This window comes from Saccoglossus kowalevskii, chromosome 21, assembly GCF_978046115.1.
Source record: "Saccoglossus kowalevskii chromosome 21, keSacKowa6.1, whole genome shotgun sequence".
In the NCBI taxonomy this organism is placed as follows: Eukaryota; Metazoa; Hemichordata; class Enteropneusta; family Harrimaniidae; genus Saccoglossus; species Saccoglossus kowalevskii.
The window spans coordinates 23742435-23757998 of record NC_140661.1 but is presented as its reverse complement, the minus strand read 5'-3'; the positions used below and the strand labels follow the sequence as shown (position 1 = coordinate 23757998).

General features: G+C 35.0%; 1 protein-coding gene across 1 annotated transcript in view; it reads right to left on the bottom strand.

The window, feature by feature from the left end:
• The window catches only part of Adam10 (ADAM metallopeptidase domain 10), a 60604-nt gene extending 52595 nt beyond the window's left edge, over positions 1-8009 (bottom strand). Inside the window, 2 exon segments of the mRNA NM_001168025.1 lie at positions 4045-4213; positions 7831-8009. Coding sequence (NP_001161497.1) covers positions 4045-4213; positions 7831-7879 — 218 coding nt within the window. The 5' untranslated portion in view covers positions 7880-8009.
• Positions 8010-15564: the final 7555 nt, after the last annotated feature.

The following is a 15564-nucleotide window of genomic DNA, read 5'->3' as shown; positions in this document are numbered from 1 at the left end:
ACCTTTTATCACGATCAAAACATCATGGCTTCTCTTCGATGTATTTTCAATAAAAAATCTACGCATATTTCACAGCCTATGGTTTACCGTGAAGAGTACAAAGTGGGATATTAAATTATTTATCCTTGATGATTTTTATGTAGTATTGAGAACCAACTCCAGGAAGCGAACGCACAATAATCCTAGAATCGAAACGCGAGGCACGGAAGTTTTGTTCATCGTTTCCAATCCAATTTTTCCCATTGCAACATATTTGTTAAAAGAAATATTTGAATTCTGTTCGTTTTTTAAGGAGGCATTTTTTTTATTTTTTCCGATTTTGGCAACGCCTTATTCAGGGATTTTCTAAGACAGCCGCAGACAATCAGCGCACGGATGTACGTTCAAAACATGCTGTTGTACTACTGGCGACGGTCGCCTGCAAGAAGAGAGCTCCAGCTCCTAACGTAAAAGCTTTAAAATTTCGACCGGTTTTAAATAATTAGTGTTGGAAATCTGACATGTTTTAAGAGTGCAAAATTAAGCTGCATTCTCGAGCGGTCGAATTTTTCTGAATAGACATCGGCAAATGAAAAAATAGGAGTGCTAAACAGTGTGCGTCGTTAGTTTAAAAAAATGGAATGTCCATCAAATTGACGTAAACTTCCCCATTTTTCACGGAAAAAGCAAAGGTCGTGGCCGAGTTGAAGGCTAAAAAACTCAAAAATCAAAACAAAATCATCAATCAGTAAGTATTATGACAAGGAAAACAAAACACCAGACGCCGAAAAGCGGTCAGCGCGTCAAAAGAGTTGTTACCGTAATGTATCAAGTTACCTCTCTCTGTGATTTATTTTTCATTGAAATTATTTGGTTGTTTTCAATTAATTTTAGCGTACCTCTGCAATTTATTTTAGCATTGTCAGTTGTTTGCTTCATTGAATTAAACTGAGTTCGTCCGGTTGCAAACAAAGCTGTCTCGCACCACCTAGCAAAACTTGCGAATGATCGAAGTCCAGGTACCCATTGGACAAAAGATACACAAAAGTTTGTATCTCCCCGACCCAGTGCAATATATCCGGTTAGAATCAAAGCTCACGTGTCCCTTATTTGAGGGACCAGACTCTGCCGTAAATTCGGGATGGGATTTAGAAAAAAAATAAAATGGGACTTGTAAGGTGTATTTTGGCGTCATTTTCGAACATTTCAATCATTCCTGATGCCTAAAATAGAGTCTAAGTTTTACCGTAGTCATTGACACCTATTCAAGAGTATGATATTTATTGTGACTAGCGTGAATGGGTAAGCTTCGTTTCGACTATGAGCAGTTATCACTGTAAACAATGTTAAATTATTCTTCACATGCTCAGTTTATTTTTTGAGAACAATTATTTAAAAATAAAATCTCTCAGTCAATCAGAAACTCGGATTCATGCCTTCAGGGAAAGTCATGTTTGGACGCTCACATCGATTTTGTTTTTCGTTCGGTGGGCTGATGCCTTCAGTGTAGCTTTTGCCTCTTCCGACATAGAAATCATCTGAATCTTCTTTCTACTTCTCTTTCTTTTCACATCACGCATAATGTAATGATAACAATTAGTAAAAAACGCTGAGGAAATATAATGTTTGGTTTGCTAGCGAGCGAGACCTGATTTGAGAATAATTGCATATGCGCGTGAATTGAATGAACTATGACCCGTACAATCTCGATTTGCATATTGTCAATCAAAGGTCCTGTTGTTTGGTTACTCATGCAAATTAGGCAATTGGACATAAACATTGCCATGTGCGAGTGTTTTTTATTTTTAACCAGGAAATAAACAGCAATTTTAACGGTGTTCCAATAAGAATTCATTGGTCAAATTTTCACAGAATGTTCTTTAGATACAAATCTATATAAAAAACGAAAAAAACTATTTTTGATTGAAATTCACAAATAAACTGCATCTCTACCTTAAGGGTTCATTTTAGACAGTGGTTGAATCAAGGGTTCATTACACTGCCCATGTTGGATATCTGTTACAGCAATCAGGAATTTCACCAATATTTGATAGCAGGCCATCATTATGTAACAGGCCAAAAAAAAAAATTTTAAACTTATCGGCAGTGCAAAGCGCTGCAGCAAGACCGGCGTAGTCGGGCAGGGGTAACCCCTGAGCAATAATTGTTGTTCGATGCATACATGTACATCAACAAATATAAGTCAAAATAGACCTACTGCATTAAATTGAGGCACTGAAGGAAGTTTGTTACTGTTATCAGTATGCTTTGCATATTTTAAATCCAAAACCTGAATGGAGTGTGGTAGAGAACACCATAATACCGCACACATTAATCTACATCAAGACTTGCAGAAAACCAGAAATATTGCATGATTTTTACTGAGGAATTTTATGAAGGAACACATTAGAGTGATACTATAGTAGAGCAATGACATTGTTCAAACATTCATCCCAACAGAGGTAGAATGACCAAAAGTTTCACTGTCAAGACAAAGCTTAGAAGCCCACTAAAACTGTTAATCCATCGTTCTGATTATCATACTTATTATTACTTATTATTAATTATTAATTGAATGAATTTTAAAATTGAGGCATGGCAATCTTTCAGGAACTCTCAACTGAACACATGGGCTCACAAAATCTGTAAGTTTAACAAGCAGCCTATAGGCTGAGATAGCTCCGCTGTTAGCAGTGCACATTTCAATTAAAGAACTGAAGACATCATTAGAAAATGAACAATATGTATAGTATCAAAGCAATCGGACTTACAGTTTTTAACAAGAAGTCGAAAATATCACTTTTTACCAAAAATAACAAAAATATTCACCAAAATTAGAGAATTGAAGATACCATCACAAAATGAACAAATCTGAGAGAGGTCCACATGTAGTACCTATATATGTAATATCAAAGCAATCAGACTTGTGGTTTTTAACAAGAAGTCGAAAATATCACTTTTTACCAAAAATTACAAAAATATTCACCAAAATTAGAGAATTGAAGATATCATCACGAAATGAACACATCTGAGAGAGGTTCACATGTAGTACCTATATATGTAGTATCAAAGCAATTGGACTTGCGGTTTTTAACAAGAAGTTGAAAATATCACTTTTTACCAAAAATGATAAAAATATTCACCAAAATTAGAGAATTAAAGATATCATTACAAAATGAACAAATCTGAGTGAGGTCCACATGTAGTACCTATATATGTAATATCAAAGCAACTGCACTTGCGGTTTTTAACAAGAAGTCGAAAATATCACTTTTTACCAAAAATGACAAAAATATTCACCAAAATTAGAGAATTGAAGATATCAACATGAAATGAACAAACCTAAGAGAGGTCTGCCCAAGGTACATATACACCAAGTATCAAAGCATTCAGGCTTGTAGTTTTCAAGAAGAAGTCAAAAAAGTAAAACATTGACACGGACGACGACGACGGACGACGACGACGGACAATCACTCATATGATAAGCTCCGCTCGACAAAGTCGACAGCGGAGCTAAAAAGCTCAAGAGCAATGATTGAATTTTGTGGTTTGTATTATAAAACCCTCAATTTCTAATTCAATGGTTTTATGAACTAGTATAATTTTGGTAGGTTCGCTACTACTAGTTACAAACAAACCCAGTGCTGCGCTATGCACTTCCCTGAGACTCTGTCGTATGTCAAAGGAAGCCCCAGTTTGTATCAGCACTCCTCTTGATTTTGTCTTATGTCAACTCAATGTTTACTTTCAAATCACATTATATATATATATTACAAAATAGTTAATAAACTTGAACACAGTGGTGTGGTACAGTGACTAATTTCTATGAATCATGACTATAGAGAAACACATTGCAAAATGTCTACAAGCATGTACATGTAACCAGCCATGCAGGAGAACTCTCGGCAAGCTTGACCTAAAATCAAGCCAAATTGCAGCAAAATTATAGTTTTCTCTTCAAAAAGATAGTCAAATAGTGAAGGCATGCGCAACAAACTTGTCATCTCATTAACATTGCTGCATATTGTGTTCTTTTGACAAGAGGAATTATGGGATATAACTTACCTATTGTAAGCGGAGAATTTTAACTCCACAGTTTTATGACTTTCCACCCTACTATCCGCAGACCTCTTTGCTCTCAGATGTCTTTCATGTAATTCTGTTCTGTCATACTTTACGAACTGAAATTGCTTCAAGTGTTTAGTGCTCATCAACGCCGGATGATCTGAAGCATCTGTAGACGAAAACAAATAAGATTTATGGATTAAGACTAAAAAAATATTTTCAAAGCTTTCCATGGAGTTCTGTATGATATTCAGAAAAAAAAACATATCATATGCAATGTACATTTGTATTGCTCTATATTAGACCAAATAAATATTAGGCCATATTTTTGGTTTTTATTTTATGCAAATGAATCTAAAATTGTTTCAATTTATGCAAATTAGCTAAAATTGCTGCACTAATCTTGTACAATTTTATTCCATGTAGTTTCTCCTGTGTAGTGACTAACTAGCATTAGTTCTATTAAGGTAATGTACCCTGAAAACTAACTTGGATGCTATTTTTCACATTGTAGTTAAACCATCATTACGTTTTAACAAAAAAAACCCACCAATTTGTGTTATTTGGACTTTTAATACTTACTGGTAGTATCAGATGTGTTCAAATAAACTGGATAACAATTTTACCATAACTTTCAATAAAATTTGTTACCCTCCCCTCCCAAAAAAATATGCTTTAAAAATTTTGCAATAAATTTGGAGAGAATTAAATGGAGATATCACCAAACATAAACAAAAATTACTTCCAAAAGATTCCCGGTATCTGAAATTCATTTGGATGCTATTTTTGTTAGCATCCAAATGAATTTCTATATAAACATTCTTGTTTGGTAAAACTAGACTTATCAATATGTGGTTTAAATATACCTGTTCAAAGAATAGAATGTCTGGGTGAAAGTGAAAACAAAGTTGTGCTTTGGGCAAGAAAGTCTGGTGGTGAAAAGGTATACAGTGATTTCAAATAAATAAGTTCAGTACGGACAGTTAAAATACTTTGACTCATCATATATGGCAACAGATTTTCCTGTAAGAACGAAAGGACTACACACTCCATGTATATTGTATGATAATATGAGGTTATTACGATGCAAAGTATGTACGAAGACAGTACAGCAAGAGTATCGACCAACGTGCAGTGGAGGTCGGTGCTACCATGTACTGTCTGAGTCAGTGCATACTTTGCAATATCCTTCTAATAACCTTATTATTATACATCTTTTCCTCCCAGGAATACATCATGGGAATGCCAAAATCTAAAACGTTTAAAAACAGATTTAGCGAACTTTTTTGTGTGGGGTCCGGACAAACCCTGGGGGCAGCCATGTATGTTTTTTATTATTAGAGGACGCTTACGCATGTGGTCGTTCCATATTTGGAATTCGCGTTTCCTAACATGGTAGGATGAAAATACTCAGTGCAATACCGCAAAATTACGACACGCTGTAACTTATGGCGTTACGGTGACAAATGTATAATAATATATATTGTCAGATAGCTGAAATAGTTGGTTGTAGATTAAATTTATTTGCATTCTAAAGTAAATTATATGTTAAACAGAAATTAATGCTCAACTAAATGTTATATTCACTGAATCTACCCTGCAGCCATAATAAAACATGTTTTTATAGCTGGAATATTAATTTGAAAAAAAAAATAATTTTGAACTCTTGAGCATAAGTTGTCACCTTAAAAACCGATAGGATACAAGAAATTATGTCAATTCAGTACAATATTAACAAAGAAATGATAAATAATACATAAACATACATTTTGGCAAAAACGTAGGCAGGTAAATTATGCCATTAACCTTGCATGTAAAAAAGAGGAAATATTCTTTTATTTCTTTGAGTCAATGCTACAATGGCGTCAGCTCATATGCGACAAATTCAAAGAAAAACATAGAAACATGTATAAAGCTCCAACCATGTCATGAAATAACTGCAAGCTATCCCTGTTTATTGGTGGTGGGTTTCCCAGTTTGTTATTTCAACTTTCCATGGACCAAATCTCCACACATCAGCAATTACAATTTTGGCTTAAAATTATTGCTGTACTCTTCATAGTGACCTACATGTATATCAAATTTGGGAAAAAGTAGCGACCTATAAACCAACAACTTTTAAGGAAGTGAGTTGAATAGTAAGGAGCCATTATAAACCATACATGGTCCTTTTGAGTGCCTATTTTATTCTCCCAAAACATTTTGCATAATTATATGGACTTTTATATTTTTTTTTTGTTAATTTTGAACCAGATGAACATAATTTCTCATTGGATATATATCTTGATCAAAATCATTATAAAATATGGAAAAATTATGCAATTTATTTTGATATTGATGACAAAAGTAGATTTTGGCATTCAAAGAATTAAGCTATCGCTGCTTTGAACTATAAAGCCTGGCAACATGGCGGTACTCCTTGATGCAACTTTTGTTGTAGAAGGAATGAATTATGTATAGTGATACAGTATGCAATAATAACATTCTTTTGATTTTTACAACGCAAGTGGCACTAAATCCTCTATGGGAATACCACAGTGTAAAAAATCCTCTATGGGAGTACCAGTGTGAAAAATCCTCTATGGGAGAACCACAGTGTAAAAAAATCTGCTATGGGAGTACTACAGAGTAAAAAATCCTCTATGGGAGAACCAAAGTGTACATAAGAGAAATTATGAGTAATGTAATACTGTGAACAAGAAACTCCAAAAGTTCTAAGCAGTTTGGTTATTCATATGCAGTAAATGTAAACTAGTGTGGATGGTGACATACAGTATTAATTCCCATATAATGATGACAACCTGAGGCTAACAGACATCCATACTCAGAACACTGATGTGGTCAAATAATACTCTAGACATTACAACAGTTATGGCTTTCTCGGGTCATGTTAATTTTTGAAATATCAGACACACATATGCTAATATATCATCACATTGACCCTCTACAAATACCTATAGAAAGGTTGTTGCGAATTTGCTCCAACAGGTGAATCTTAATTATTTGATTTGAAGATTTACTTCAAATTAGCATTTCTAGTATGTATTTCGTTGTTCTTGTTGTAACCTTCATCCCAAATCAATCCAACTGCACATTCTTATCTATAATATTATCCATATCCCTGTGACCTCGCACACACTTAGACATGTAAGTCAACTTCACAGGTACAATATTCACAATCAAATTCCTGAAACACACAATTGGAGCCAACTATGTGACACTTTACAACCATATTACTGATAGACGAGAAAAATATTGTGGAATCAGAAATAAACGCCAAATGATAGAGCATTAAATTTAAAGGCTAAATTTATTCAGCATCCTGAATTTTAAGCGTTGGCCATGCAGTCCTACTAACTTTCAGAAATAAACGTCTGAAAGTCATGAACTTCATCACATTCCATCGAAGATCAGGTGCAGGTAATGGCAGTGAACTAACGTGTCCTACCACAAAAATCTCGAGTTTTTAGAAAACAATTATGTTAACTATTTCGAAAATGGGTTGCAATTGAAAGGCCAAAATCGGAGTCACGGTCACTGTGGCCACCGCGGCTGTTGACGAGTCAGCAAAGACAAATCAAATATCGAGTGACTGTATATATTTACTTATTCACGATTTCCAGTCCCAATCATCATCATTGCTTGTATTAAATGAATTTCAACATCCATAGCAACTTCAAATTATAGCCGCAAGAACAATGGAGATATACATTACAACTAAAGTACAAAAAAATAATAAACTCAAAATGGCGGACACCAGCAACAGTGCGAATTCAATGTACTCACATGATAATGCCGTCAACATCAATGTTACGGCTAAAATTCCACGAGCCATTGCTTGAAATGGAAGGCCCGTACAGGTACTTTCGCTTAGATAATGATAACGTAATACAAGGTCAGTTTATATTGCTTTATCACGGAGCGACTAAACAGAGAAAGCGGGCGTCGTCAGCACAGAAAAGTACTTCCGCGTCCTGTTATTGAATGAATCATAGACAAGGGGTGCTACACCCTAAATGGAATGGCAATATGAATTAGTCACGCGTGCTTGCTGAGTACACTCAGGTAACAACATTATAATTCCACAGTTATCAAAAACAGTGATTGTTTCACTATGCGGTGTTTTTTTCCATAACAGAGACGTATGAATTATTCCGGATCGCAGCTAACTGCACTGGGCCACCACCGTACTGTGGTGGGTGGAGTCAGAATGATCCAATTTTGACCCCAAGGAGGCGCTTTAATGGGACATTCAGAACTGATGTAAGCACGTAGTACTAATTTCCGTTGATATTTACGTAACCTACATTCAGGTAGAATGTTACTTTTTTTTACACGTGCACATATTTTAGCGCATAAAGCAGTGACGATATTTCGTGTAAAAATCTGTAAACGATATTAATCGTTTTACTTTTAGTATTCGTCAATATTATATGATTTTTTTATTTCGCGGTCAATCTGTTTTTTTTAGAAAACGGTAAAATAATATGCATAAAATGCCATTTTAGCAGAAGTTTCCATATACCACGATGAAAACAGACTTCCACCCTCACAAACCCATGAAATATTTCTATTTTTTAATAATTTTAGAAATAAAAAATGCATTGTAAGACACTATGTACCGTTTTTTCACACAAAAATTATATAAATGTATTAATATATAATCCAAACAATGGTAAAATGCTCCAAAATACGTTATTTTCACAGCATAAATACAATAATTCAGAGATTCCTCTTATTTAATAAATGAACACTAGAGGGCGCTACACACACTACGCGCTACACACTTAGACGAGACTCTAGCAAATGTAACCGAAATAATCGATTGATGCTGAACGGAAATCTCCACTTCAGAACAGCTATGCAGATTTGTGCCTTCCTACTTTTCTGCCTGTGTACAAGGAGTGTAAATACCACTATTCAGCTCCCATGTTATTACAGTAAAATGACTAATTTTCACTGGGTTTAAATTACGCTGATTTACCATTTCAGGTATATTCAGTGCGTTTTAAATTCACGGTTTTATCATTTGGATAATGTGTTCTGTGCTAAATTTTACATATTCACTGGGTTTTAAATTAGCGCATTTTCCAGTCAGCGAAATAAGCAAAATTAAAACCCAGTGAATAATTAACCCCTTTACAGTATACGCAGCATGGAGATTATTAATATTTTTTGCGATTATATTATGTAAACAATACACGTACGTGCAAAAGGTTTGGGCAATGTAATTTTAACATCACTGCTGTAACCAAACAAATTCCGAAGCAGAAAATTGGCTCTGCCGTAGAATAATCGAAGCCGTCGTTTTATGTCTTCGTCATCTATAAAGTTAACAGTAACAACATATCCTAGATTAACGTGCGTCATCGTCCGAATCGCACGGTTTCGCCAAAGCCAGCCATTCATAACCGGTCCACGAACGAACGAATGTTGAGGCTTCGGCCGAATAAATGGTCCTTGGCTGGCGAAGATGAACGTGCGTATGCACAATTCTAAGCATAGCGTCACTAAGATATGGTGGAAGTACCCACACATTGCTTCTAAGAGCATTCTTCCGGTGGAATAAAGTACACATTAAGATTTCTTAGGATGGTGGACAATCTCGAGGTCTGTGTCATATTCATCGTTCACAAACCGCGGAAGGACGGGCTCAAGTCTTCCCTTGGCATAAATTAGATGGTTTATATAAAAAATAAAAAAAACACCCACACAACAGCCCAATTTAAATAAATTTAATGTAATTAATATATACACTGAACAATAAAAGCAAAATAATGTCGAACTCCGTTTCCAACAAAAAATGAAGTATAAATAGAATTTAGTTGATTTTAAAGGCTAAAAGTAAAAATATTCAATAGGAGTATATTTACTTCCCTCACTTGTTTTGTGTCGTGGTGTATCACAGTTTAAACATATAAGTTTACTATTTAGTTTGGATGTGAGATAGTTTGTAATTGATTGTATTAATTGTTACGTTACTGGTTATGAGTCGAAATCTATAACGGAAATAAAGAAAAACAACTAAAAGTTCAATTTTAGTGATTTGTATTTAAAAAATCGGGCCATATTGAATGCGACATATATATATATATCATTGCGTGAAAATTAAAGGCTCACAGTCTTTGTAGAAGATCTGTATTTTTTGTAGCCATTAATTTGTAATATTTACTGACTGTTGGGGGATTAAAAAAGTTAGCAGGAATATATTTTATTCTTAAATTAACAAAAAAGGAACAAATAAGTAAAAAATGGTATTCATTTTCAATGTTGTTACTGTTACAAAACAAGCAAATGCGTTCACTCCTATCTACATTATTTTTTCTATCTGTCTCAATACGAAGATAGTGGCATGAACAGCGGAGTCGAGCTAACATTGGAACATGAGAATGCACTTTCACACAAAATAAATATTTTTCAGGTTCCAAAGAAACTTTAAATTCCCTATAAAATATCAGTTTCTCTAAAGTACATACCTGGCTGAACAAATCAGTATATAGAACTTGTTTCATTTTTTTTTCAGTTAAAAATGCGTAAAAATACATTTACGTTATTTACAGTTTGTGATTCCCAAACATCATCTAAGTTACATAAAAATAATATTTTTTTTAACATGACTAACCCAGGTTAACCTGGATCTAGAATTGGATTTTTAATTATTATACAACATAAGGTAGCATTTCTTTGGGTAACGGGTTTCTGGCATTTTTAATAATGTTGTCCAAAACCTAATGCATTTTAATGCTGTGTGAAAATAAATAGGAAATCTGCCACACCCGCCAAAAGAGATAACCAAAAATAACGACAAGCTAAAAATTGTACACGTTCCAAACATAAATGATTTTCAAAGCCCCATACCTCGGAACCATAAGCTAATATTGGTAATACCATAGTGTCAAACATTTTAAAAAATGCATCAAAGGATAGCATACCTGTAATTTTTGTAACCCTGGTAATATTGAAAAATGCCTTCTTTGCCTGTTGTGATAATATTTTTGTTGCTTCAGACCAAGAAAGTCGGTTTGAGAAAATAACACCTAAATACTTTGATTTGTTCCCCATCGTAAGTCCATTTCTCATTTTTTGAAAGTTGCCCCTCAGCTTTGAATACAATCATTTTAGTTTTAGATAAATTTACAATTAGTTTCCACTTATTACAATAGGAACTCAATGTGTTAAAGTGTCGCTGTAAGCCAATGACAGTGTCAGAAAATAAAGCGACATCACCTGCAAAAAGTAAACACATAATTTCAACCAAATCTGGTGAAAGTTGTATGCCCCCCTGAACCCCAGAATGTAACTCGTGTGCCAATTCATTTATAAAAAAGGAAAACAAGAAGGGGCTAAGCATACATCCCTGACGCACACCGGTTGGGCAGTTAAAATACTCAGTAGAACTAGTAATAGACGTGCGCACGCACGACTTGGCATCATTGTACATAGCATAACGAATTTTGAACATTTTACCTGTAACACCACCCCTCAGCAGAATATACCACAATCGTTGGCGTTCAACCGTGTCGAAGGCCTTGGAAAAATCGACAAATGCACAGTAAAATATTTTTGAATAACGCACTGTAAAATGAAAATACTATCAACAGTTGAATAACCACCACGAAAACCAGCCTGTTATTCGTCAATCTTTCCGAAGGCCTCCGACCAGGACCCGAGACGTCGGTTTAGAATAGACATGAATATTTTGCTAAATATGCTTAGTAAAGATATTCCCCTGTAATTGTCGGGTCTGTTTAGTGAACCGTTTTTGTGAAATGGTACAATGATAGCCCTTGGTCACTGCTGAGGAAAAATACTTAAATCAAATAATCTGTTAAATAGCACAATTAAGTACGGCAAAAGATAATCTATATTCGATTTAAAAAATTCCCTCAATAATCCATCCGATCCGGGTGATTTGCCGTATTTTAACTTGCGAACCGCTACTATAATTTCATCGCCCAAGATCGGACTTTTTAAAAATTCGCAGTTTCAGTGCTTCCGACTCTACTCCAAAAGAAACATCAACACTGTTAATTAAATTTAAAAACTCGTCAGAAGGAGAGAAATCATCCTGTCCTGGTGAATCACAGGGAGTAAATAATTTACTAAAATAATCAAACCACTCATCAGGTTGGATAGAGTTAATACTAACAGGTATGGACGATAAACGTCGCAAAATGCTCCAGAACGTTTTTAAATCTTTCAATCCCAATTTCAATTCCGTTCTTTTTTCGCAGAAAAAGGCACGTTTTTTCTCTCTACACACAAGTTTGAAATTTCTTTTCGCGGCTTTATACAAATTTAGCGAATCAATGCTATTATCAACTCGGAAATTTCTCAACAATTTATACTTCCCATACTTCAAAGCTTTACACTCGTAGTCAAACCAAGATGGCTGACTAGGATACTGTGATACGTTTTCGGGTGCCCGCCGACCCATTCCACACAAATCAGCTGTCCTCGTAAAGACAGATTATCAACAAAATTAAAAATTTCATAATTAGGGTCGGAAATAAAGCTGTCAAGACCTTTGTCAACTAAACTAGATTTGAGATTGTGAGAAAAAACGTTTTTTTTTACTCAGTGACCAAACGTAACGTTTTAAAACTAATTCATTTGTTTCATTCTGGGTAGTAGTCACATTTGGTACACTGGCATTTAATGAAAAAGACAAAGGAAGGTGATCGGATTCCGTACGAATACAAACTGCAAAAGTGGACAATGTTGTAAACAAAATAGAGGACATAATAGTATAATCAACCACGCTGGCACCCGAATTGGCGATGCAAATGAATTCCCCGTGTTTGGCATTCTCGCCAAAGCGGCCATTTATAATATGCAAGTTAAACGTACAACACAGGGAAAGTAGCGACCTCCCGAAACTATTTACTGTTTTGTCTTTTGAAACCCGTGTTAACGCAAAATCATCTTTGTCACAAAGGAAATCAGAATCAAGCATATATTTCCTATCATCATCTATTTTATAATGATGTAATTCGCCAGTTCGAGAATTCAGGTGACCAGTAGTTATAATGTAAACATCATTCAATTTAGTTAGAATGTCTACAAGTTCATTTTCTAAAAGTTCTAAACCATTTGACGAAGAAAGACTATTATAGATGACTGAATACTGCGGGGCAATATAAATACTACAAAAGAGAACATCTTTATTTAACCCAAAAATATATCTATCAAACAAAAGAAATATACAATCATGTAAAGCAGAATTTAAGCGTTTGACATACCTGGATAGATGGTTACGCACTATAGTGCAGACACCCCCAGCGTATCTACCACGTGCAGTGTTGCGTGTTTGCGCCCATGTTTCAATAAAAGATGCTACATCAAATTGTTTAAAATTTAAAGAACTAATTTTGTTATTCAAACCTTGAACATTCCAAGTTTGAAAACTTACTATGTTTGGGCCAAGGCCACACCCCTAGTTTGTTATGTTTGTCGTAGCGTTTTCTTCTGTGCGTTTCTGTAACCGTGTTTCTGGTCCTTGTACCTTTGTTGTTTTCTGTGCACTATCCATTTCTATCTTCTTATCTTTTACAACTAATTTTCCACTCTTGTAATAAGCAATTTTACCTTGCTTCTTGTAATCCGTAACGGTTTTTCGTTGTCGCTTTGTAAGGTCGTTGCCAATGCCGATACCAACCTTCTTAAGTTCCAATCTGGCCGCCAACGCAATCATTTTGTCGTCCCAGTGGTGAAACTTTACGATAACACGACGCGCACTATTTGTTCTACTACCTGGTGCTCGATGTGCTCTAACTATATCACGAGGTACCCACTGCTTTTTGTTCACATGCATAATACCCAATACTTGCTCCTTGCATTGGTCAAACGATTCACCCGGTATCTCCTCAATTCCGTACAGCCGAACATTTTCCCTCCGCAAGATCGATTCCGATTTATCTGCATCATTTTCGACGGTTTCTATGCGATCAAATAATTCATCCAGCTTCATAGATATAGAGGCCAAGTCTAAATTTACTGAAATAGGCTGCACTTATAAAACAAACAACTCAATGCAATATGGTATAATAAAACCTACCACAAATTATAGACCAAAAAAGTACAATTTCAAAATCTGTTATAAGAATAATAGATAATGATTTTTTTCAAATATTCAATTTGCATTGGAAAGAAGAAACTTTCAACGAAAATAATAAAATTAATAACCACAATGGTAAAAATAAACCAGGAAGGTACAGGGGGAAAAATGAACAAGGTACGGAAAACTACCTTATGTTATCAAATATAGAACTTCGTGAATGTCTCACTGAATTTTGACTCAGTAACCACCAATTACAAATTGAAAAGGGAAGACCAAATACCCCAGAAAAAAATTAGGTTTCACGGCGTGTGTTCCAGAAATGTTATTTGTTGGAAACAAATGAAACATACTTTTATGATTCTAACATTGTCGGAACTGCATTTGCAGGAATAATGTTCACTGTCGATCACGAGTGAAACAAATCAAGAAAATTGCATAGGAAATAAATTATCAATTCAATAAAATGAGTGTTGAACAAAGGCATCCTTTCAAAACAAATAAGTCTAACTTAAGATGTCAGCGCATGAGGTTAAACAGCTGTGTACCAAATAAACAACTGGGCGAGCCTTGCAAATTTCATTTTTCCGTGACGTACTGGTGCAATCCCGGGAATTGTGGAGTCGCGCTTTAATCATAGAGCAACCAAACAGTGACCGTCTTAAGTAGGAACAAGTATTTCTATGTTTGTTATTGAATCATAACCAGGGGTGTAACGTCATTAATGGAATGGCGACATGTGTGCGGAGTAGTCAGTAACAACATTGTACTCCCACATTAGATTAATTAGAGAGATTAATTAAAAAATAAAATTCACTAGAAACAGTTAAAATAAAATACTGAAACCCAATCGGCCAATCAGAATTGTAACAAGATACTGTGCTGTAACTGCACTGTGATCGCAAGAATATGTAGTAGTAGCTAGTTCACATGTTTGTGGTACAAGTCGTCAGGATTTAGAGCAGATATTATAGAGACCCGGACATTGCGCTGTCTTCTTAAATTCAGGCTCAACTGGATTGGAATATAATTACTAAATACTTATTTACTGGTAATATACGATTTCTTTTTGTATACATTACTCTGTAATTGAGGTTGATGTCGCCTATAGTATCGTTTAATACTTACTGTAAATAAATTCTTTTCCAGAATGAACAAGGACAATGAGGTCATCATCATTTTCAATTAATACGAGGGGCGTTCCCTGACCCATTTCCCATAGCAGGAGATTAATGAAACTTGGCACAATTATTAGTCTTTCTCTATATAGGAACCACCAAAATTTATGCATTTCTCTCATCGTTTGATGCAGCTCTGGGCACCGTTTTTTGTAGAACACCCAAGGTTGGTCCTCCAACCACGTTGTAACTTCAGAAATCAAGGCTGCATCATCTGGGAAACGCTTTCCTTTCAAAAACAACTTCATGGCTGGGAAGAGATGAAAGTCAGAGGGTGCAAGGTCA